Source organism: Paramormyrops kingsleyae, chromosome 25, assembly GCF_048594095.1.
Source record: "Paramormyrops kingsleyae isolate MSU_618 chromosome 25, PKINGS_0.4, whole genome shotgun sequence".
NCBI classification, from domain to species: domain Eukaryota; kingdom Metazoa; phylum Chordata; class Actinopteri; order Osteoglossiformes; family Mormyridae; genus Paramormyrops; species Paramormyrops kingsleyae.
The window spans coordinates 24,015,215-24,040,379 of record NC_132821.1 but is presented as its reverse complement, the minus strand read 5'-3'; the positions used below and the strand labels follow the sequence as shown (position 1 = coordinate 24,040,379).

At 48.4% G+C, this 25,165-nt stretch overlaps 1 protein-coding gene across 1 annotated transcript; it reads left to right on the top strand.

Moving 5' to 3' along the window:
• The first annotated feature begins 8,379 nt into the window (after positions 1–8,379).
• On the top strand, positions 8,380–24,208 carry LOC111837401 (RING finger protein 150-like). The gene is made up of 7 exons (XM_023799430.2): positions 8,380–9,175; positions 15,180–15,430; positions 16,608–16,679; positions 17,435–17,517; positions 17,946–18,042; positions 18,134–18,344; positions 20,223–24,208. The coding sequence occupies exons 1-7, from the start codon at positions 8,722–8,724 to the stop codon at positions 20,339–20,341; spliced, it is 1,287 nt and encodes a 428-aa protein (XP_023655198.1). The 5' UTR covers positions 8,380–8,721; the 3' UTR covers positions 20,342–24,208.
• The last annotated feature ends 957 nt before the right edge of the window (positions 24,209–25,165 follow it).

The window sequence follows — 25,165 nt, the reverse complement described above, 5'->3', positions numbered from 1 at the left end:
GTTTCTGTCTCCTTCTGAAACTGACTCCATCCTCTAGAACAGGGCTGCCCAACCCCCCTCCTGGAGAGCTACCCCCCCCCCCCCGCAGAGCTTAGGTACAGCCCTAATTTAACACACCTGATACAGATAATCAGGCCCTTCAGTTATATCTCAGTATTAGAGTCAGATAGTTGAAGTTAAGCTGGTTCTCAAATTGAGAACCATAAACAACCTGCTATTCCTTTCTTTTCCCTTTTGCTTCATCCTTCTGTTTCACTTCCCCTCTGAACTCTACCTTGCCCTCTATTACTGGGAACTGGCCCTTATATAACCGAGGTGGCCCTTCCGCTAACAGATACTGTCCCTGATACTGCGGAGGTCCTAACTCCTCCTTATATAACCGAGGTGGCCCTTCCGCTAACAGATACTGTCCCTGATACTGCGGAGGTCCTAACTCCTCCTTATATAACAGAGGTGGCCCTTCCGCTAACAGATACTGTCCCTGATACTGCGGAGGTCCTAACTCCTCCTTATATAACAGAGGTGGCCCTTCCGCTAACAGATACTGTCCCTGATACTGCGGAGGTCCTAACTCCTCCTTATATAACAGAGGTGGCCCTTCCGCTAACAGATACTGTCCCTGATACTGCGGAGGTCCTAACTCCTCCTTATATAACAGAGGTGGCCCTTCCGCTAACAGATACTGTCCCTGATACTGCGGAGGTCCTAACTCCTCCTTATATAACAGAGGTGGCCCTTCCGCTAACAGATACTGTCCCTGATACTGCGGAGGTCCTAACTCCTCCGTATATAACAGAGGTGGCCCTTCCGCTAACAGATACTGTCCCTGATACTGCGGAGGTCCTAACTCCTCCTTATATAACAGAGGTGGCCCTTCCGCTAACAGATACTGTCCCTGATACTGCGGAGGTCCTAACTCCTCCTTATATAACAGAGGTGGCCCTTCCGCTAACAGATACTGTCCCTGATACTGCGGAGGTCCTAACTCCTCCGTATATAACAGAGGTGGCCCTTCCGCTAACAGATACTGTCCCTGATACTGCGGAGGTCCTAACTCCTCCTTATGTAACCGAGGTGGCCCTTCCGCTAACAGATACTGTCCCTGATACTGCGGAGGTCCTAACTCCTCCTTATGTAACCGAGGTGGCCCTTCCGCTAACAGATACTGTCCCTGATACTGCGGAGGTCCTAACTCCTCCTTATGTAACCGAGGTGGCCCTTCCGCTAACAGATACTGTCCCTGATACTGCGGAGGTCCTAACTCCTCCTTATGTAACAGAGGTGGCCCTTCCGCTAACAGATACTGTCCCTGATACTGCGGAGGTCCTAACTCCTCCTTATGTAACAGAGGTGGCCCTTCCGCTAACAGATACTGTCCCTGATACTGCGGAGGTCCTAACTCCTCCTTATGTAACAGAGGTGGCCCTTCCGCTAACAGATACTGTCCCTGATACTGCGGAGGTCCTAACTCCTCCTTATATAACAGAGGTGGCCCTTCCGCTAACAGATACTGTCCCTGATACTGCGGAGGTCCTAACTCCTCCTTATATAACAGAGGTGGCCCTTCCGCTAACAGATACTGTCCCTGATACTGCGGAGGTCCTAACTCCTCCGTATATAACAGAGGTGGCCCTTCCGCTAACAGATACTGTCCCTGATACTGCGGAGGTCCTAACTCCTCCTTATGTAACCGAGGTGGCCCTTCCACTAACAGATACTGTCCCTGATACTGCGGAGGTCCTAACTCCTCCTTATATAACAGAGGTGGCCCTTCCGCTAACAGATACTGTCCCTGATACTGCGGAGGTCCTAACTCCTCCTTATATAACAGAGGTGGCCCTTCCGCTAACAGATACTGTCCCTGATACTGCGGAGGTCCTAACTCCTCCTTATATAACAGAGGTGGCCCTTCCGCTAACAGATACTGTCCCTGATACTGCGGAGGTCCTAACTCCTCCTTATATAACAGAGGTGGCCCTTCCGCTAACAGATACTGTCCCTGATACTGCGGAGGTCCTAACTCCTCCTTATATAACAGAGGTGGCCCTTCCGCTAACAGATACTGTCCCTGATACTGCGGAGGTCCTAACTCCTCCTTATATAACAGAGGTGGCCCTTCCGCTAACAGATACTGTCCCTGATACTGCGGAGGTCCTAACTCCTCCTTATATAACAGAGGTGGCCCTTCCGCTAACAGATACTGTCCCTGATACTGCGGAGGTCCTAACTCCTCCGTATATAACAGAGGTGGCCCTTCCGCTAACAGATACTGTCCCTGATACTGCGGAGGTCCTAACTCCTCCTTATGTAACCGAGGTGGCCCTTCCGCTAACAGATACTGTCCCTGATACTGCGGAGGTCCTAACTCCTCCGTATATAACAGAGGTGGCCCTTCCGCTAACAGATACTGTCCCTGATACTGCGGAGGTCCTAACTCCTCCTTATGTAACCGAGGTGGCCCTTCCGCTAACAGATACTGTCCCTGATACTGCGGAGGTCCTAACTCCTCCTTATGTAACCGAGGTGGCCCTTCCGCTAACAGATACTGTCCCTGATACTGCGGAGGTCCTAACTCCTCCTTATGTAACCGAGGTGGCCCTTCCGCTAACAGATACTGTCCCTGATACTGCGGAGGTCCTAACTCCTCCTTATATAACAGAGGTGGCCCTTCCGCTAACAGATACTGTCCCTGATACTGCGGAGGTCCTAACTCCTCCTTATATAACAGAGGTGGCCCTTCCGCTAACAGATACTGTCCCTGATACTGCGGAGGTCCTAACTCCTCCTTATATAACAGAGGTGGCCCTTCCGCTAACAGATACTGTCCCTGATACTGCGGAGGTCCTAACTCCTCCTTATATAACAGAGGTGGCCCTTCCGCTAACAGATACTGTCCCTGATACTGCGGAGGTCCTAACTCCTCCGTATATAACAGAGGTGGCCCTTCCGCTAACAGATACTGTCCCTGATACTGCGGAGGTCCTAACTCCTCCTTATGTAACCGAGGTGGCCCTTCCGCTAACAGATACTGTCCCTGATACTGCGGAGGTCCTAACTCCTCCGTATATAACAGAGGTGGCCCTTCCGCTAACAGATACTGTCCCTGATACTGCGGAGGTCCTAACTCCTCCTTATATAACCGAGGTGGCCCTTCCGCTAACAGATACTGTCCCTGATACTGCGGAGGTCCTAACTCCTCCGTATATAACAGAGGTGGCCCTTCCGCTAACAGATACTGTCCCTGATACTGCGGAGGTCCTAACTCCTCCTTATGTAACCGAGGTGGCCCTTCCGCTAACAGATACTGTCCCTGATACTGCGGAGGTCCTAACTCCCCCTGCTCTGTTTCACCTTTGACTCCTGCCTGATTCTCACTCATCACCTTTCTTATCGCTTTCTGCTCCCTTCTCCAGGCCTCTCCCTTTGCATCATATAACCTCAGTACCTCCACTTCCTCACTCCTTTTCTTTTCGTGCTTTTCTGTGTTCTTATTAGTCTTATGATACTTTATCAGAGTCTCCACCTCCTCACACGCCACCACATCCCATGTGCCCCCCCCCCCCCCCCTTAGGTTACTTGGTTCCCAGCACCTTTGTTCTATTCTCCCACTGTTTGGAGACCCTGTCTATCTTTTCTCGGAGCAGGGGGTTTCCCCTCCCTAGCTGTCTCGGTGTTTCTCACCAAGGGGTTACATTCTTACATTTCCATGTCCCCCCCCCCCCCCCCCCCACACTCACTGGGGCTCTCTTCCACTGAAATATAAAGGTTACCAAAATTTTCCTCACAGTCAGCCCCTGCACTGTATTATTATAATCATCATCTTATCATTATTATTTTTTTTCTTTATTTTATATATATATTATTATTATTATTATTAATTTATTCTCTTTAATATGGGTGCTCTCCCACTTCACCTTTCGTGTCACTATCCTCACGTCACTGTACGATCTCCAATAACAACTCCAGATTATTTATTTGTTTTCTACTCACTCCCTCTCCTGGGTGAAACCTAACCTACGTTTTCTGTGCTCCTGCTCTCTCACAAAACGTGTTTTGTTATCTTTAGTCTCCTGAAATATCCTCGTCTCGCTCTCGCTTCTCTCAGGCACCGGTGACACACTTCATTCTCCGACTCCTCGGGTCTCCAGCCCGGCCAAAAGATCCACCAGTTATCATCTTCTTCCCGCGAGTACTTACTCCTACGTTGCACTCTCCAATCGCAACACCTTACTGTTGCTTTAAGTTTAAGATTTGTCCAACTTTTACAGTAACCTACCCACACTTATACTACAGAGAATGTTTTTGCATTAAAGCTCGCAAATACTTCCTTCTGCATCTCTATCAATTCACCTCCTACTAATTTAGATTCCATACACTTTTTACTACTAAGACAACTATTTCTGCACTTTAATGCTCAACTCATCTGCTATTTGAGCACACTGTCCCTCTGTCTCGGCCCAAAACTGCGTATGTCCACTTTCTCCACTGGGCTTTTGTTTGATGTGCATGTTTTATTTCCTTTAGCTATTTGGGATTCGTAGGACCTCATAATCATAAAAACCAAACGTTCTTTTTTTTGAACAATTAATAGTTTTAAACTAAAAATGATGTCCTTATATGAGGACGTAGGGTCTTAGGAGGATAATATTTCTCCCTTAAATTAAATGGGCTCTGGGACCTTTTCCTCCTACAGTATTTTTTTATAACACAATCAGTCCGATCCAGCGGACCTTCTTCTCTCAACACAATATCTCCAACTTTTACCACGCAGGCCTTCTCTGGCCTTATCTACTTCAAATTTATGTTTGCCTAAAACACTACCTTTGTTTTACAACGTAACAGTAGTTCTGCCTCACAACTTAAGACAAACAAACCGACTCCCTCCCTCCAGGCCAGTACTTCTGAATCACTTTTACTACACATGATCTCTCTGGCCATTTTCTACTGCAACTACTGTATGTCTTTACTTCACAAAAACAATGTTTCTGCTCCACAAAAATAAACAGACCCCTCTCTTTAGGGTGTTACTGTACAACAAATGGACTCCATCTCTCTAGGGAAATACAACTGTTACTTCACAAAACAGACCGGACTTTATCAAGGGCGGTGTCTCTAAACAACCTATTAACACACAGACCTGCCAGACATCACAAGAGTAACTCAAAAGCCTTTAGCTTAAACCGTTCCCTCTCTCAGGGCGTTACCTTTAAATCTTCATTACCCCTCCAAAGCCTTTTTGTCTTGAGACAATATCCCAAACCCCCAGGTTAAACTGTCCCCTCTTTTATGGCGTTAGCACTGGGGCAAAACTCACACATGACCCATCTTTTAGGGATTTTTCTGTCTCTCTCTCTCTCACACACACACACACACACACACACACACAAACTGGGCCCACTGAATTCTACCCAATCAGTTTCTCCTTCCCCCAGGCGAGTACGCTTACCGGGAGGTCCTGCCTGGCCAGTCCCCAGGGACACCCCCGTATCCTTTTCCCTATCTTTTCATGCGGTAATAAAAACCCTTTTTAGCTAACCCTAGGGCGCCCCCTTCAGGGCAGACGGGTGTGCTGCGGTTCCTCCGCCAGGTGGTCGCCTCCCATGGTCTTTTCTCCAATCCTGTTCATGACGCCAAATTATGTTGTGTTTTTTTCTTCCCCCGCCAATCAGGAGTCAGGAGCCACTTGTGCAGATCTTCAGATCCAGTCTTTATTAACACAGCGAGTTTACGACCGAGGCTGGACATCCTGCAGGAGTGTGTCCCATTGTGAATCACACTGATGTTTATACACTTTTCACATCTCTTATCAGGATATTTCCCACAGGGATTTTCCAAGCATCATTTTCCTGGATCATTCACTATCATTGTGCCTCTATTTCCAGAGCACAGATGTACCTGTGTGATAAGTGATTATGTAGTCACTTTGAAAAGCATGACAGGGGCAAAATTGTTACTTTGTATAGTTTTGGCAAAGACCCCAGAACTACAAAGGGAAAGCAAAACTTTCCAGGTTTCACTGACAAAAAGTAACAGGTCTCAGGTGGTCCTGAGGTGCTTAGCTAACAGAACGGAATATTCTGGGCCTACAGAATAGGGAGAAGCTGCGCTAATTAAGTACATATTGATATATCAATGTTTACCTTTGATATTGGCCATTAATAACAGAATGTTTAATTTAGAAAAGTTAACAAAGACTGTAAAGTTTATCAATTTTAAACAGCAAGCAATCGCATGAGCCTCACATCTCCAACACTTTCCTCAGCCGCCACACACATACCATGCAGCCAGTATGTCCCAGGCCTAACATCTGCAGAGACTCAGTATATCGTGGCTTCCCTGACTTCGTTGACTTCAATTTCCACTGATAAGTCACTGTTGGAGGGCCTGAGCCTGCCAGAATGCCCGTACGGGTCTATGCCGCTTATGGTCTGAGGGACTCCTACCCACCTCCAAATAAACTGACTCCCTGGCACCTCCATTGACATCGCTGGCACCTTGTAGACTTAAAGAGGCTAGAGCAGGGGTCTCCAACTCCGGTCCTGGAGAGCTACCGTCCAGTAGGTTTTCTATCATACCCGGCTTCTGATGAGCCACACCTGTTCTCAGGTAAATACCAGGAGCAGGTGTGGCTCATCAGAAGCCACGTGGGACAGAAAACCTACTGGATAGTAGCTCTCCAGGACAGGAGTTGGAGACCCCTGGGCTAGAGTCACCTTGGCAGGACTCCACGTTCGTGCACCCAGGCTTAAAATTTTCCTGAAGCGCAGCTGTGTCCTCCAGCAAATTGTCAAAGATCCCAGGATCTTGACTATATTTTTTGTCACACTTCCAAAACAAATTCTTGGTCTGGATTTTTACTTTCTGGACCAGACCTTTCCACCTCTGGCTGGCACCTGCAGGATTTGGTCTACATCCTCATCCACCTGGAGCCTCTCCTTTGTGATAGAGATAGGCCACTTCACCTGACGTCATTACAACTTCCTGCTTTGTGTGGGGGGGGGGGGGGGGGGGGCAGACCTGTGTTGCTTGAAGGATCCGGGGACTGTGGATTGACTCCAGACTTGGCTCCTCCTCCGTGTGACCAGGGTCTCTCGTCGGCACTGCCTGTGGTGTAGATGATTTCACTGAGACACAGGCAGGATAATTAAAACCCAGAAGCTTCGACTGTCAGACTACGTAAGTTTAGCAGTGTATCGGTTGTTAGCCCGAGCAGATTATTAAGAATAAGAAAAACATCGTTGCTTTGCGCTTCCAAATATCTTTTATTAGGACTTGATAAATGTACCTGTCACGCGCAAAGACAGGCTACAGGAAGTTACATAATCAGAGTTAAGCTAGGTCACATTCCAGATGGAAAACACAACTGTCCAAATAAAGATTAATGTTTCTAAAACAGGAATACCTACGATTACTGGGCACTGAGGCTAAGGTACAGGGAAATGAACACTTATCATCTTGCTAAGGGGAAAAAAAAATTCTACACTTTAGTTATTATTGTCCACAGAAAAATGGATAGTCATATAAGTGAACGTTGGTTGCTTTAAGTGAACGTTTCTTCTACCCGAGTGTTATCAAAGAACTGAACTCTGTTAAATAACTGTTCACTGCATTTAAGTGCTACGTTCTCTTACCCATGGGATCAGTGGGACAAAACTTTACCACTATTTATTACCTACATACTTCCACCTTGTATATACATATGCATACAGAAGCACTCAGTGTTTTATTGGTTTATATTAATACTTGTGTTCTTACTTTGTTATGCGTGTGTAGCTCAATATGCAGAGCATTTGTATGCGATTCTGTCTTGGGCCGGAAAAAAAATCAAGTTAAATATCGATTCATCAATCGATTTTCTATAACCATTTATCAGTGCGCCTGCGCGGAGCCTTTCGCGGGAAAACTTGGGACACGATATATGATGAGTGATGAGACATTCTAGTTGGAATGTAAGCGCTTCCCAGGGCCATACTTTTCTTAAAATTCTTTTCGTATTTGCGCACATTTGACTCCCTGCCAGCAGATGACGCTATTAAACTAACAGCTCTGCTACATTGTTTTTGGCAACACGGTCGGGTTGCCAGATTTGGGATCAGAATAATTGCTACATTTTCTAATATCCCCACGCTACAAAAAAATGTGTTGGTAGCGTGGGGTTTATCGGAATACATAAAAATCAAAAATCGAAAATAATAATAGGAAACATTCATGCATAAACACTTATCCTCGTTGTCGTGTCCAGTTGGTGACTGGTTATTATTTTAGAGAAAAAGCAGCATGGCAGCATTCTCGGGTTAATTTTTGAAGGTTTGAAATGGGGCTGTTTTTATTAAGATGTAACGATGTTTTCCCCTATACGGTCATTAGGGGGCTATCACTGATCCTAGAGAGAAGATCCGCGGCCATGGGGGGGATAGCTAAGGCGAAATCTGGCAACCCCTGGACCCAGCTCACAACATCTCAGGCCACACAGACGCCCCGGATCCGCGATATGGTGCGGTGCTCCTGCACCCTGCGCTCCGGCGACGGCGCTTTGCGGGGCCAGTAGGCTAATGCTGCGGTCACCGGGCAAGTCTGGCGAGCAGAGGCAGCCGGCTTCGCCCTTTCAGTGCACTTTGTCTGGAGCGCAAGAAGAAATAAACCCAGGCCAGGGGAGCTTATAGCTAGTCGGCGGAAAGGAGGGAGCAGGAGGAGGGGGGACAGTTAGGAGCCTCGGAAAACATGGCAGCATCCCTTATCCGAGCCTGCCGCAGTCTGGCTCTGTCAACATGGCTGCTCTCCTTCTGCTTCGTGCACCTGCTGTGTTTGGACTTCACCGTGGCGGAGAAAGAGGAGTGGTACACCGCCTTCGTCAACATCACCTACCGGGACCCGCTGAGCTCGGAGACCGTGACGGAGAAGACCGAGTGCGGCCGCTACGGCGAGCACTCCCCGAAGAGGGACGCCAGGGGGGTGGTGGCGATGCCCTCCTCCACCCACGACCGACAAACCTGCGACCCTGCCACTCGCTTCGCCCTCCCACCAGACGGAGGGCCCTGGGTCGCTTTGATCGCCAGGGGCAATTGCACTTACAAGGAAAAGATCCGGAATGCCGCCAGCCGCAACGCATCGGCGGTGGTCATTTATAACGTGGGGTCCGGCAATGCCAACGAAACGATCACCATGCCGCATCAAGGTGAGCGCCTGGCACTGCCATCGGCATGCACGCGGCGAGGGATGCATGCCACGGTGCAGGCTCGCGGGGACGCGGAGGTCCCCCTGCGTCTCCCCCCCTCCCCCTCCCCCTGCGGCTGCTGAGATGTGCCTGTTAAGGTGTTTACAGTAAACTGCATAAAAGTAACCACTGGCAGATGATCAGCAAGCAGGTTTTATTAGGGTGGGGGGTTAAGTTAACGCTGGATACAAATGAGTGTCCAGTTCTGGAGTCTGTCCAGGTCATCGATTGTCCCGTATGCAGCCTTGTTATTTCACAGGATTGCAAAAGAAAGGCCTGTTTGCTTATGGATAGTCCTAAGGTTAGTATATGTAGAGGAGTGCATGTAAGAGACGATTTATCATTAACGTCTATATTATTAGTACGATTATCTGTTCCTTGTTTCAGTGTTTAGATGTACAGATTTCAATGTCTCCTGTGAAATAAAAGAATAATTATTACAGAATTTGTTTTCTAGTGCATCGAGTCAAAAAACTACTGTTGTCTACAGTATTTAATTCCCTTTCAGCTTCTTAGTTTAGGCGCTAAAATATCCAAATTAAAAGACCCAGCTTCATTTAAGCAATGATCGTGTCTGGACCAGACATTTTTTTTCTGTCTTTGCCTTTTGGTGTCTCTGGGAAAACAGTTGTTGTACCCTGTTGCGTCAGAAGTACAGATTAGGTCTCTGAGTTATGAGTCTTGCCTGCTTCTCAGACAAGGACAATGTCATCCTGGGGAGGATGGAACTGAGTCAAATGCCCGGGGGCCGCGAACATAAATTTATACTTGGAAAAACTGATGGCTGAGCTGCAAAGTCAGTAAAGCTGCGATGGGTATTTGGCATAAAGATCACTAGGCAGATTTTTTTTCTTCTTCTCGATTCACTGTATTTCTGCACATCCAGGACAGAAACCAGTTAAGTACAAGCTGTCCTTCGATTAGCCTAATGTAGGATTCTGTGCTGGAGGTGAGGGAACAACACTGCGTTCTTTGTGCTGCAAAGCCGTGCGCCTCTAGATCTGTGCCCAAAGTCCAGGTGCATTAATGTAGACAGCTGGACAAGACAGCACTGTTCCTGCACCGAGTCAAGGGGAGGCGGCTCAACGTGCCGATTGTGCTTTATGAGGCTGCGTATTTTGCACAAAAGCTCTCTGTGCTTCTCCTGGCCGTGGTCAGGCCTCCGGGGTCAGGCAGGCCTGCCAGGTTGCGTTCCATAACAAAGAGACCCGAGACTGTTTTTGTGGTAGGACGTGTGATGCTGGATGAAGATGAACTACCAAAAAAATTCATAGATTTTCCCTGCGCACGTGCTGGCCGACAACTAATGCCTCCTTGTTTTTGTTTTCTTTGTTGTTGTTGGACATGTGGGCATTTAGACGAAGCGTATTTCTCTCTCTGATATGGTTCAGCCACTAAAGTGAGCATAAACCTTGTTACCCTAAGCAGGTTTAACAGAAATCTGGCTTTCTGATAGTGTTAAACGGATGAATGAATGGGTTGACTATGAAGATTTTGTTGCTGCCATGTTTTATTTTTGGCTGCCTGGTAGAGTGACACCGCAGGGAAAATGGTCGTCTAACATCTGGGTTTTGTGGGCTGTGGTTTTTATGCAGATCTTGGTTTCTTTTTTTTTTTTTGGGTTGTGGCCTTTTTGTAGGAAACGTCCAGTTCGCTCACATCAGGTTCTGTGCGGATGCAAATGTACCATTCGGGCTGAGTTACGGCCTGAGCCGCTCGGTAAAATGGCCGGATTATCGGATCATGAAAATGGACGGACCGGCTTTGGGCAAAGCCAGACATCAGAAAAACATGCTGACGTCTTGTTCTATGTTGCATCTCGTGCTAGCGGTTTAGCGGTTAGCAAACGGCACGTGCCGTTGTTCACTGAAATTAGTGTTGCAAAGGTGTCGGGTACTTCTGCTTTGGACGGGTTCTGGCTGTGGTACTGTGGAATGTCCAGCCTGTAATGTTAGCTTTTTGTGAGGTTTTGAGTGAAAATTGAGTCAATCTGACTTCTGGTCACAGAAGTACACAGAAGACCGCCTACCCTGAACCCAAAGCCTTCCTCACACACCAGTCACACACCTCCTGAAGTCTGAGAGTTTATTGCCGCTCTGCCTTGATTCAGTTTTTATGAGCTGCCTTGATTAGCCGCTGCATTATTTTCTTAAATATTTCCAGTAGTTTGGGGGTAGCTTTTTTTTTATTTGCCAAGTAGTGTTTACTGATCTTATTTTCCCCCTCCCCTTCCCTTATAAAGGTATCAATTGTAAAATAAGACACGAGTTGATTGGCTGGAACGGGACACACATGCTTTGTGTTATGACGGAATATTGATTCTACGCCACGCTGTCTCTGCCTACCATGTGTGCCATCCTTTTTCTTGTGGGGACCTGCACTTCCTTGTGGAGTTTTGTTGCCATAGTGGGACAGGTCACTGCGTCAGCCGCTGGGGTGTCCCCCGTCCCTTCTCCCTGGAGTGTCCCCTGTCCCTGAGCGACAGGGGGTTCAGAGGAGACATCATCAGCCTGATGCGTCAGTCTGGGTTGATATTCCTGGCCGATATTTAGATTTTAGTCAACATTCAAAGTACGGCAGCAGAGCTAAATACATAGCTACTAAAATAATGGAGATGATCCCATTGGTTGATCCGCCATTTTCCGTAGTCAAGGATGAGGAATTTCGTCTGGTCCTTCGCCGCTTTAAACCTCGCTATAGACTCCCGATCCAGCGCTTCTCTGTTGACGTCTCATTGCCTGCATTATGCGACGTGGTGGTTGCACATGTTCACAGGATATTCGGAAATAACGTTTCCGTCGGTTCTGCTACTGATTTCTGGACCTTAGAGGTTAGCCGGAAATCTGTATTGGTTATTAGCTGGAATTTCCACATCTGTGCACCACTGGCTCGTCAGTTAACGAGATCCCTCAGGCGGAGACTTTAACATCTACGAGGCGTGGAGTTTGGTCGTGCGAAGCGCAGAAGCTTTTGGTGGTGTTTGGTGGGACAGGAGTTCCATATTTGTGAAATTTTCGCGAGCTCAAAAAAGGTTTGATTTTGAGTTAATCGAGGTAATCGATTAATCAGATTGAATCTGAAATTAAAGATCGACTCGCTCAATAAATAATCGTAAGTGAATCGAGTCGCCTTGGGGCCAACGACTTACTCCACGAGCGTTAAAGGTCAAGCCAATGTCAGTGGTTTGTTGGGTTTTCCCACCAAGGTGACTGTAATCGGAAGAAGGCTGCCTTGGTGATTAATGGGCCGGTTTGGTGAAGCAGTGTCACAAGTGTGCCCTAGTTTGTGCTTGTTATAGAACTGTAGGCGGTTGGCTGAGTGGGGCGTCGTGTTAGATTGGGGGGGTGGGGGTGGGGGGGGGGGAGTCATTTGGGGGCACAGAGAGGCTTCCGATGGGTGTGCGTGGGAGAATGGGTGGCCGTCCCATAGCCACCAGAAGGGCAGCCGTGAGCTGTCCCCGAATTTAGACGGTGACCTATAGGACTAAATACAGGCGCCAGGTGTCAGTGGAGTGGGGGGGGGGGGGGGTTGGTTGCAGCTGGTCACATAAAGGTCATACGTCGGATCGCTGACACTATACAACCCAGACGGGCAGTGTAAAGTTTTAGAATAAACAAACCCCCCCCCCCCCCCCGCGCTGACCCCATGCGCCGTCACGACACCTGGTGGCTCGGCCGCTCGGCACAGTAGCCGATTATTTATAGACCCTCCTATTTCTGTCGCTGCTTTTCTTATCTCTCCGGCGTCTTGGATGCTGAGAGGCCAGCGCTGGGCTGGCAGACTGTGGACATCGGTTGCCTGGAGCCGGAGGGACATCCAGTGTCCCCCACATCCACCGGGAAGCGTTCTTAGATACCACAGATGGGCGCGGTGCTTAACATGCTAAACCCAGGCTGCCCAAGACGTGACACTCTAGTCCTCAGGCTATTAGTGGATTGGGCGGAATGCTGCAGGAAGTGACATCCCTGTAGTCCTGTTCCCTGACCACCGCGTCTTTCCCATTTGGTTAACTTGTGGACAGTGACTGATCTCTGGCCATCTGCCTTTGACAGGATCTCCGGTGACTGCGACTGCTATGTAATACTCGCCATTTCCTTGTGGGTGATTTGTGGTTCCCGCGGCAACTATGCCCACTCACCACATGTGCATCCAGTGGTGGGTGAACATAGAGCTTGTGCCAGTGCTGGGCCTAGGCTAATGGACAGTGCCTATCTGGACCTAACCAGGAACCACATGAGAGGAGGAGCTACCTCACCTATGTCCATTTGGGGCTGATTTTGCCACGTGCCCTACAAAACACCAGAGGAGTGTTAAGTCTTTAGTTGAATAAGCTTTTGTGTGGCTCAGACTCCAGTAAAGTGTGGGTATTGTGTGTGTACATAAGGTGTTTCTGTAAGCGATAAGTTGTCCTACGTCCCTGCTTGCTGAGTTAGGGTCTGATTACCCTGAGCATGTTAGTGGAGGTGTGCCTGTTGTATCTGGCTCCGGTTTTGGCTCTTTCCTCCAGCAGGCTAAATCAGTGCCAAGCCCAAGAACCAGGCATGTAACCGTAAATGGTCAGACTTGCTGCTGGTCTTGTAGGGTAAAATTGAGTATTAGCTTTGGAGGAAAACCTGGCATTCTGGGGGTGAGTTCAGGGAATTTTAGCCAATTTCCTTGGGGCCAATGCATACATGAGGCTGGATTATCTTGCCGGAGTTCGTCTGGGTTTATCAGTTTGTGCATAACTTGAGCGTTTGACCTCACTCTGCTGCTTTTGCCACGGTGAGTCATCGCCTTGGCTTGGGAGTGCTTGCTGTTTCTCGTTCGGTTGCAGACGTTTACGTAAGACGCTCGCGCGAGACATTCGCCCAGCTGTTGCGTCTTCACGGGTCAGATCTCCCTCGGCGATCTCCGAGGCCAGGTGAGGGCACAGCGGGAGGTCATCGCTGAGTGGTTTCTTCAGGGTTCACTTTATCGTGCCCGTCGGAGAAGTGCAGAGCTGTAGGTGTCAGTCACGGGGCCATCTCGGCCTGCCAGGTTTTTCGGGGAGGCCAGAGGCTACGATCTGAAGGGCTTCTCACTGCCCCCGTTGTCGTTCCTCGCTGGCCGTGAGGTTGAGAAGTACCTTCCATCCCGTGTGTTTCATGAGCAGCTTTGTGAAAGCCCCAAGCGGGCATGAACTCAAGGGAAACGGTTTGCGGAAGTGGTTCTCAAAGTTTTTGGACTAAGTACTGCTGTGGGTCTAGCCAAAGCAGCCAAGTACCATACGGATGAAAAAGAAAATCACAGTAATCTGAATCCCAGTAACGAATGATCACATCTCCCATGCCACCAGGGGGCGCTGTGATGGTACTCATATGGCTGTTTGAGAACTGCTCTATAGAAAATCGACTAATGACTGCACATTATCCAACTGTCCTCACGATTTGTGCTACGATTTTATGCTTACTCCTCACACACACCCACCGTCGCCCCCACCCATCTCCTATATGCACTCTGCACTGTCCCCAGAGAGGGGGCCGGCACGCTGAGAGAAGCTGCCCCACTTTGGTGGTGGCTGGACAATCAGCCTCCGTCTTGAGACTGGTGTGTCCTGGTTTTTACACGCGCGCCGCTGGGATGCTGCCCCGTTCGCATGCAAGCAGGTAGCGGACGTGTGCGTCACAGGAGCCATGACTAACCCCCCCGTGGCTGACCGAGGGAGGACTGCAAATTCAGGTTTGGTTAAATCACCTCCATCTGACACATTTTAACGTGAATAGTGATGCGGCGTCGGTCTCAGGATTGTTCAGAGAGACGTGGTCCAGAAGTGGAGTCTTCAGACGTCACCGGAAAGTATTTCCCATAATTCTGAGGGACTGCAGATCACCAAGACAGACAGGGTTGTCATGGTCACAAGCTGCAGGTTAACACCATTTGCGCAAGTTGTAGCCCGCATTGCTCATGATGACCTGTCACCTCCCCCCCACCCCCGTCCTGGCAGGTACTGGGGACATTGTGGCCATCATGATTCCGGAGCCCAAAGGGCGCGAGATCGCCGCCCTGCTGGAGAGGAACGTGACGGTGACCATGCACATCACCATCGGCACGCGGAACCTGCAGAAGTACGTGAGCCGCACCTCCGTGGTCTTCGTCTCCATCTCCTTCATCGTCCTCATGATCATCTCGCTGGCCTGGCTCGTCTTCTACTACATCCAGAGGTTCCGCTACGCCAACGCCCGTGACCGCAACCAGGTGAGGGACCGTCTCCAGCCGGTCGACCATACCAAACCAAATTCGTGTTCCTGTAGTCACGATAAGAACTATCGTGACGATAATAGCCAATTTTTCCTCTCAAATGTTGGTATTATTGGGATTATAGAACTTTGTTCAGGCTGTGGTACCACATCATTGGTTAGTTCAGTTGCGTTTTAAAGATGTAGACTCTTGTACGGGGCCTTGATGTGATCATGGGAACAGGAAGTGACATCACCAATAACCCGAAATCTCCATCTTCTTTCCCCTGCAATTTTAATACATTTTAAAGTTAAGTCGAACATCTCATTTGACCCAAGGTCATTCTGTCACGGTCCCCGGTCTCTGTCCCTGTGTAATAACTGTCACTGCAGGGGTGTCACCCTTATGAGCACGGTCCTAAGCTCCAATTATGTCAGCTATCCAGATGGATTTGAACCCCGGCACCACGCGGTGCCGGCAGTTCTTCTGAAGGCGTCCTTTAGACTGGCATCCCCGTGATTCTCATTGCGGTGCTCCCTCAGTATGCCGACGGGGTCTAAGGTCCCGACTTGTTTGCCGTTACCGTAGAAGGAATTGGGCAGGGAGTTCGGTCCCGGCTCCGCTTTCCTGCCCCAGAGAAGCTGCTGAACTCCGATGCAAAAATGAATACGTCACTATCGTCAATTAACTTCATGAGTATTTTATGACAAACACGTTGGCGCTCGTCTGATCCCTTTCGTTTGGCTTTTCATGCCGTTTGTTTGCCAGGCATAGCTTTCTGACTGAGGAAACCCGCAGACCAGCGGGGGTGGGGGGGGGGCAGACCCCATGGGAGGGGTGTCACCGGCTGCCAAGTACATTGCGAAATGCGTTTATGTAGATTTTTGGCAGGTGGGACCTTCAGGTTAACGTGGTGGGTGTGGCTCAGACCCTGGAGCGCTGTAGTTCTTGCTAAGAAGAAAAAACTTCTTGTTGCGGTTTTCCTGCTAACGACTGAGTGCCGTCAGCAACTTCACTGCATCGTTTCACGCCAAATCCGTCAAGATGAAGTAAAACGGTGTAACACCTCGCCGGAGGCTTCGGTGCGCGTCGGCGTGCAGCGCCGCGCTCGTTTTGCCATAATTATCTGCCATCTCCACACGTCCTCGGTGACCCGGGAGCTCGCTAAGCGCTCATTAATCCCTCATCTCTGCAGAGGCGCCTCGGGGACGCGGCTAAGAAGGCGATCAGCAAGCTGCAGGTGCGAACCATCAGGAAGGGAGACAAGGTAAGATCAGAGCCGCCAGGAGGCCTTCCCTGCTCATTACCGAGCCTGCCGTCATCTTTTGTTGATCAGAGCGTTTGATTTCTGCGACGTGTTCCTATTATGGGGGACGCTGCAGACTCCCTCCTCCTGAGCTGTGTGTTCGATTCCCTCCCCCGACCGTGTATGTGTGGAGTTTGCATGCCTCCCCCCCCCCCACCCCCAGCTTGCGGTAGTTTCCTCCAGGTAGCCCCATGTGATGTGATGGCATTCCATCCAGCATGTGCCCATGCCCTTCGTCTTGTGTCTTATGGGATTGACTTCAGTTTCATTACAACCCTGTGCTAGACAAGCAGTGATGGATGGATGGATTAATTGATTGATTGATTAAACCAGGGGTGGGGAACCTATTCTGTGGAGGGCCAGTGTGGGTGTGGGTTTTTTGGGATTGCCTCTCAATCAACCAATAATAAAGCAGCAGTTCTCAACTCCAGTCCTGGGGACCCACTGTTATTGGCTGACACACCGGCCCTCCATGGGACAGGTTCCCCACCCCTGGATTAAACATTTCACCTCATTTTTTGTGTGAGAAAAGTCAAATAAATCTTTGTTTCTTTAAGGCTGAGTTTCCCAATCTGGTCCTTGGGGACCCACAGACAGTTCGCATTTTTGCTCCCATGTGGACTGTCTGGCAGGGAGCTCAGAGGGAGCGAAAATGTGAACCGACTCTAGGTGTTTGAGGGTATTTTAGTGATTCACTGATCTGTCACACTTTTCAGGAGATGGAGTCAGACTTTGACAACTGTGCTGTCTGCATTGAGGGCTACAAGCAGAACGATGTGGTTAGAATCCTCCCATGCAGGTGAGGTTACTGGTGTCGCGGGGATGAAAACCGGCCGAAAGGTGCTCCTGTCTGCATCTGAGGTTGGGCAAACCTGGTAATATCGGAAGAGCTGTTGTGTTACTTGCTTGGCTGGTTTTAGGTTTGGGTCATTTCTGAATTCCAGTGTTTTTGGGGGGATCCCCAAACAGTCCACATTTTGTGTTCTCTCCCAGCTCCCAGAGCACATGTACGAGTACCAAGTTTTCGGGGTTCTTGATTGTTTGGTTCAGGTTTGCTGGGAGCTGGGAAAGAACAAAAATATGGACAGTCTGGTGGTCCTGAAGCCTGCTTTATATTAAAGAGGAAAGTGCTTGAAGAAATGAGGTTTGCCCACAGGTATCCATTGAGGTGTGTTTGTATGGCACCCTTGATACGATTTGTGTCATTTTTTTTTTTCATCCTTCCAGGCATGTCTTCCACAAGAACTGCGTTGACCCTTGGCTGCAGGACCACCGGACTTGTCCCATGTGCAAGATGAACATCCTAAAGGCTCTGGGCATCCCTGTACGTCTCAACTCTCAACCCTTATCCTGTGACCTTTGGGCCCTATTCAACGCATAGACTATGCTCACCAACCTGTGCTCTTTACTCCCAGCCCAACGCCGACTGCTCTGACGACGTCCCGCCAGACTACGAGGTCTCAGTGGGCGGCCCGCCCACCAATCAGTTGTCGGGTGCCAGTGACCTCACGGCAAACGAGAGTTCGGTGGTGCTGGACCCTGGGGCAGGGACAGTTAGCCTTCCTCAAGTCCTCCCAGACGTAGATCCCCTTGCTCAGGCTGGAGAGAGCCGCCACATTGCCAGCAGTGAGTCCATGTTCTCATGCCGCTGTTATGTTTTTCCATGTAGCTCACTGTACAGGATCCCTATTGGCTGTGGCTTTTGTGGGCCCCGTCCCTATTGGCTGTGGCTTTTGTGGGCCCTGTCAATATTGGCTGTGGCTTGTGTGGGCCCTATCCCTATTGGCTGTGGCTTGTGTGGACCCCGTCCCTATTGGCCGTGGCATCTGGGGCTCTGGCCCCGTTGGCTATGACTTGTGGGGGCCCCGTCCCTATTGGCTGTGGCTTGTCGACCCCCTTACTATTGGCTCGGGTTTGTGTGGGCCCGGTTCCTATTGAGTCCCGCTTATGCAGGGCCTGTCTGTCCTGTCTAAAAATATAAGCAGACTATTCTATTGCAGGTCACGCGCAAAAATATATCAAGTGACAGCTTGTGGATGTGATGTTGTTTTTTTGTTTTTTTTGCTTACAGGGTTGTGTTTTCTTCTTCCTTTCTTTGTACCATGACACTTGACTCTCTGTGTTTACCTTGGCGCAGTGCCGCCCTCACTGTCAATCCTCCCACTGCACCAAAAATGTTCTCAGTATGCTGCTCTGATGAGGAGAGAGGAGTCAGTCCTTTTTGTGTGTGTATGTGTGGGGGGGGGGGGGGGGGCTAATGCTTAGTGTGCGTTCACAGTGGCTTTTCATGCAAGAGTGGTGTGAATGACTGTGTTTTGGGATTCAGAAATCTGTCCAGCAGAAGCTGTTGTGAAAAGGATTAATTGGCGATATCGCAATACCGATAACCTTCTATAAATAGGTTATCTCCTGAAGCCGCAGCCTTTCTAATTATGGGCTGTTGGAGAATCACATTGATTCTTAGCAATGGTGGGATGTTACATCACAGTGTAGGGAAAACGCAGGATAAGACTGCTTGTATAGCGCCACCCAGTGGCCAGTGCATAATTTCGATCTTAACGTTAGATTGGCTCTTGGGTAATGACATAAGACGAACTCGTTAGGGATTTAAACATTACACTAACAGCGGAATCAACATTTCCTCTGAAGCTTATCTGACAGGAAATCAAATCATTGTTCAAAGTCATTATTCCTCTGATTTTGGGACATCAGTCAGTAAGAGCCCCCTTGCTGTGAATTTGCCCATGGGCAGGGGGCGCCACCTGTATAAGATTTTGGTGCTGCTGCTGGGCCGTGTTTTATGGGGCGCTGTTACCATAGCGATGCACACTGCTGTCAGGTAACCGCACATCCACGGTCGCTCAGGGTTTGGGGTCTGGAGGTAACCAGCCACTGCCATGGCAACCAGGCCGCATTGACATCAGCCAAGCTGACACATTTGGTTACTGTTCAACTGGGAAGCCAGTGAGAATAATGGTATTTTCTATTCATATTTTTATTTCCTTAGTAGGCAGACAAGGTTTCAGACCCAAGAGCAGTGTAGACGGTGTGTTACAGAGTGTTAGAGCAGTAAATATTTATACACCTCGTTATCAAAAGCGTCTGGTTCTGACCTGTCACTGGCCTTCGATGATCCTTCTGACATAAGTATCTGCCCTGGGCCCAGAATAACTACCCATGTTTGCGATTTTAGTCCGGTGGAGCTCTAGGGCCAGGTTTCTCAGTCCAGTCCTCAGGGACCGCCCGGCAATCCGCGTATTTGCTCCCTCCCAGCTCCCAACAGTCACCCAACCAATCAGGAACACCGAATACCCGGTGCAGGTGAATTGGGAGCAGGGAGGGAGCAAAAATGTGGACTCTCTGGGGTTCCCTGAGGACTGGGTTGGAAAAAAGAACTACTCTAGAGCAAGAATACATTTCCAGGTATTGTGCATATTGGTGTCAGTGAGCTACCTAACGTATTGCTCATCTCTTCCACCCCAACCCCCCCCCCCCCCCCCCCAGGTGAGCACCAGCCCCCCATGAGTAGTGACTCGGACACCTCCCTCATCATGGCTGTGGAGGCGGGGCTCTCTGACATGGAGCTGTCTTCTGAACAGGAGCGGGAGGAGGTCAAGTCCTGAGCAGAGCCAATCAGCAGTGTATTGGGGGGTGGGCGGGGCTTACAGGATGACCTGAACTCCTCTTATAGGTGTTCTGGACCACAGTGAATCAGATAAGCAATAGAAACACAGCGATATTATCTCTCTCTGTCTTTCCATCTTTCTGTCTCTCTCTCTCTCTCTCTTGCTTCTATTCTGAATTTGCACATCATCAGCTGGGTTCGTCTCACCTGATGCTCTTTTTTTTAAGATCTTTACAGCTGGCTTGAAAACAGGGCGGGAAAAATCCCAGATTTTCTTTTTATTATTGTGTTCCAAGGACGACATCGTCGTCGAGCTCTGGACGTTGCCATTTTGACACATTTTCTCTCGACTGTGGAAATCTCACGTTGATTTCTTTTTACGAGATCACTGCCAAACTATTCCAGGAAGAGACACAACTTTCGCATATATATAGATATATATATTGCATACAGCACTTGCTTGCAGTTACTGTATCCTGGATTTGCTGGTGGCCATTGGCCTGTTCTGACGGGCAGTGAATTGTTCTGTGATCACACTGTAAACATCTTTCTGCAACCATCTATTTTTTCCTAGATGGTATAATAATTTAGGTCCTTTTTAGTTTGAGAATTTTTTTTTTGTCTTCAATCTGTAGACCAGTTTGTCATTTTCTTGCAGGTGCTCGTAATCCCCTCCCCCAAACCTTCCCCTTATGCGTTGGAGTCGTATGAGTTTCTGTCCTACTCAGGCATTATACGGTGGTTTCACTGCAGAAAACGGGTCAACGAACTATACAGCTTGTCGACTTAACACTGCAGCGGACTATGCAGATGCCGTCCCGGTACAGCATTGGCCCGGCCTACTGTACCAAACCGAGTTCTGCTCGTGCTCCAAGCTGCCCAGTAGTTCCGCTTTGGCGTTTTCCTCGCACGCGCGCTTCCGGTCTGAACACAAACGCGGGCGGAACGCGCGCCAGATCACGAGACGCACAAATGGACCGTTACCACGGGAACAGGCAACTGGAGGGGACAGCCTGCGTGCACTTAGGAAAGTAAAATAAGCCGTTCTGCTAATTAATTAGTATTAGTTATTTACAGTTTTAACTACATTTCCTTGGCATCGCTGAGCTCGGATTTCATTATTATTTTTAAGGCTTGAAGGTGTGTGATCACGAACGGAGGAAAGCTGAAATCTGACAGATGACCTTTATTTTAGTATCGAAAGTTTTATTTTTGTAGTTGGGGATTGAAGAAAAAAGAAATCCATGTTTACATAGTCTCCGAATGTTGTGGATCGAGGAGTCTTTTTACTGTATTACACGCTTTAAAGAGGTTTTAACGCCATCCTGCCCCTTATTACGCGCTTTAATGTGGTGTTAACGCCCCCATAAATCCCCGGTCGCCGCCGTCTCTGTGTCATGCAACCAAAGAGGCAGATCACGCTTCGAGAGGCGATGGGATCTTCTCCCCAGCAGGACACTCTGTCCCCTGCGGGATGCAAACTGTATCCATTCTGCCACTTGAGCTTATTAAAATCGGCAGGATCGCGCCTTACTGGGGGCGGATCCCCATGCTGTGTTACTAAAATCGAAAAAAAAAACAAACAGATTATACCAAGTCGTCCACCCTATCCCTCTTTGCGTTAATCAAATTACTTTGCTACTTTGGTGCCTGCTTTTATAACCAGAGCATTTTACATAAATGTCCTTTAATTTATCTTAAAAACCTGAGAGCAGACCACGTATCTTCTTGAAATCTTGTTTTAAGGTGTTTGCATACTGCTGTGCAAATGAACAAGATGAAGACTCAAGATACCAGATTTTTTTCTGGTTCTGAACTGTTGATTGTAAGGGTGGGGTCTTTCCATATTTTGCAGTAGCTGGACAGGGACAGATGAGGTGGTAAGCTGGCAAGTGAAGGGACCGTGATCACTATGGCAGATGTCATTCCTCTGCTTGTTCCTAGGTGGTGCTCTCGTGCACCAGTTTCCATTGTAATACATGATAGAATTACATGGTGTGCACAGTGTCAGTCACCTATTTGGAAGCTTTTCAGAGATTTTTGCCAATGTTTTCAAATTGGGGGGGGGGGGTCTGAGTTCACTGATCTAAATGGTCCTAATTTAAAGTTAGGTCCCCTGCCCCATCACCACACGTGGGTGACCCACCAGCCTGGCACACACACAAGGCCACAGGTCAGCATGTCCACTGGGACGAGTTGAGAATCCCAGCTAGTCTGGGCAGACAGAAGCACATTTGTCACGGCAGCAGAAGATTGCTGGAGCTTTTGATCCCGTTTTTACTGGTCGTGGGCGTTTCGTGTCACACTTCTCTGGGAGGAATTTAATCCTTTAAGGCTTTAATCCCAAACCGATTCAGTGCGAATATGCCTCACTGCAGCGGGCTTGACTTGTGGGAGGTTTAATCGCTCGTAGCCTTGCTTTGCGAAAACGTGGTCTGATGCTTGCCCAGCTACCGCGCCCCTAGAATGACAAGATTTTCTATTGGCCCCAGGTTAATTGAAAAGTGTGTTTCTGACCCTGGCCTGAGAATATCAAGCACAGTTTCCAGTTATTCCGATCAATACACCCCTCCACCCCCCCAGGCTAAACAAAAAAGCCCCATGTTGGTATTCATTTCTTTTGCTGTGTCGTCTTATATTTCTGTCGCTTTTTCAGTCCAGTCAAGCCATGCGTGTCACATATGTCTACAGAATCGGTGACCGCTCTTTTCCATGTGCTCTCTTGCCTGGCTCAAGTGCCTTTTGTTTTGTTTTCCATTCTTCCTAGCAACTGTGGGAATTGCCCATGATGCCATGTCTCCCCGATGGCTCCATACTGGTGTCTTTCATTAATCCTGCCTTCGTCATGCCGCAACACGTAAACGAGGCCGCCCACTCCTCAGATGGCTCTCGGTCTTGAGAGAGCCCGATTTCCAGTCTAATTGGCTGGTGTCCCCTACATCTTAGTGACTTTTATTCACTCTGCAGGATGTCGATTAAAGTTGTGACGCGGGTGTGTCAAACCATTGAGAGATTTTTCTTTGTAGCGCACATGTATCACAGCTTATTTGTAGGGGAAATAATACAGCATTTCAGTATTTTTTTTTTTTTTTACATAACGAAACTTCCCAGAAAACGACCCCCGTCTGGATTTTCGTAGCACAGCCGTTATCGACAGGAGGGCCTTTGTTTGCATTCCCATGGCAACTGCGGTATCCCATGGCAACGGCCAGGTCGGCCTTCGCATCCTATACTATCATCACGGTTTATTAGTATATACCATTTATTTCCAGTGCAAAGGGAATGCAGACTGTCCAGATTTCTAGTTTTGTAAATCGTTAGAATGGCACAGTTATAGGGAATGTGGCAGAAAATATATACATATTTTTTCACCCGTTTAAAGAAGCACATTGCATTTGAGGCAAATGTGGATTGTAATTTTCCCTCCGTTTTTAGGCACAAGATTATTCATGCCCCTGCTACACACCCCCTGCCCCCATCAGCCCCCAAAACAAGATTTTTTTTGTATTCATTTCCATTTAAACAGGTTGTACACATCTTCCTTTAATGCACTTTAGAAATGAGGTGAAAGGCCAGAAAGGCTTTCCGATCGTTCCCATGGCGTACAGGCGGAAGGCGAGAAGGCAGGAAGCGCCGTGTTAGTCTGACTGAAGGTCGCGACCCTCTGCCTGGCAGGTGCAGGCCGTGGGGAAAGTTGTTACTACAAGGTGGAGTTCACTATCCAGCAGAGTTACACAGTATTGCTATTTTGTTACATAGATGAATATGTAAATATGTGCAGCCGTGTTGATATACTGTTCTAGTCAGATGTTGCACGTGTCAATGATTGTGAGATACAATAAATTTTATTGCATTTTTTTCCAAACGTCCCTGTCTGCTCTTATTAGCCTGATGTTCTGAGTGAAGCATGTAGAGCACACATTTTGGTTAACAGAATACACGTGTCCTACTGATTCTACATTCTTAATAAAGATTTAGGGGTGTTGGTCGTGCATCTCCATAGCATGTTAGTTTCCATATGGCAACGGAGGAAGCGACAGGGGATTCCACGCTTCCATATGGCCGAGAGCATTTATGTAATAATTCAGGCATTTCAAAAGCAGCTGTTTCCTTTATCCTGGGATGTCCATACAGACATGGAGAGCAAAGCCGCCAATTTCGCAGCTGCGATGCGACTGAGGATTATTATCCTTTTAAATTTCCAGAACAAGTATTGCATACTGGACGTACAAAAGGCATATTTATAAACTTTCTGACAAACACAGGCTGCACTCTCTACGGTGATCCTCCCTTCCATACAGACGTGTCAGATAATGGCGGACATACTAATGGCCCACGTTCGCGGCAGCAAAAACTGTAAAACGCTGCCATCTAGTGGTTTCATCCGTTACTCCTGTATACTTGTCAAAAGCGAAGGTATCTGTGTTCTGTAGTTTATAGATGCTATTATTTTTAAAGGATAGTGTTGCTTGCAAGACAGAAATACGTTTTTGATTTTATTTTACAGTTATTGTAGTCTGTGATGCTGGATATTTAATAAAGCAATATAATATTTAAAAAGATATGACAGCAGGTTACAAAGGGCTTGAAAAGTATATTGCATTTTTAATCAACATTTTAAAAGAAAGGAATGCAGGCGGGCCTGAGTAGCCGACCGATCAGGACACTAGAGAACCTAAGTGATTTCGGACCTCGTCTGCATCGAGCTCGCTAGCTGAATGCGGTGATGCACAATATTCCCTATGCCGGTATTTCACGTGAAAGACTGATATTAGGGAGCACTATAATTGGAGGCATTGCCTAAACTGCACATCGGTGTGTT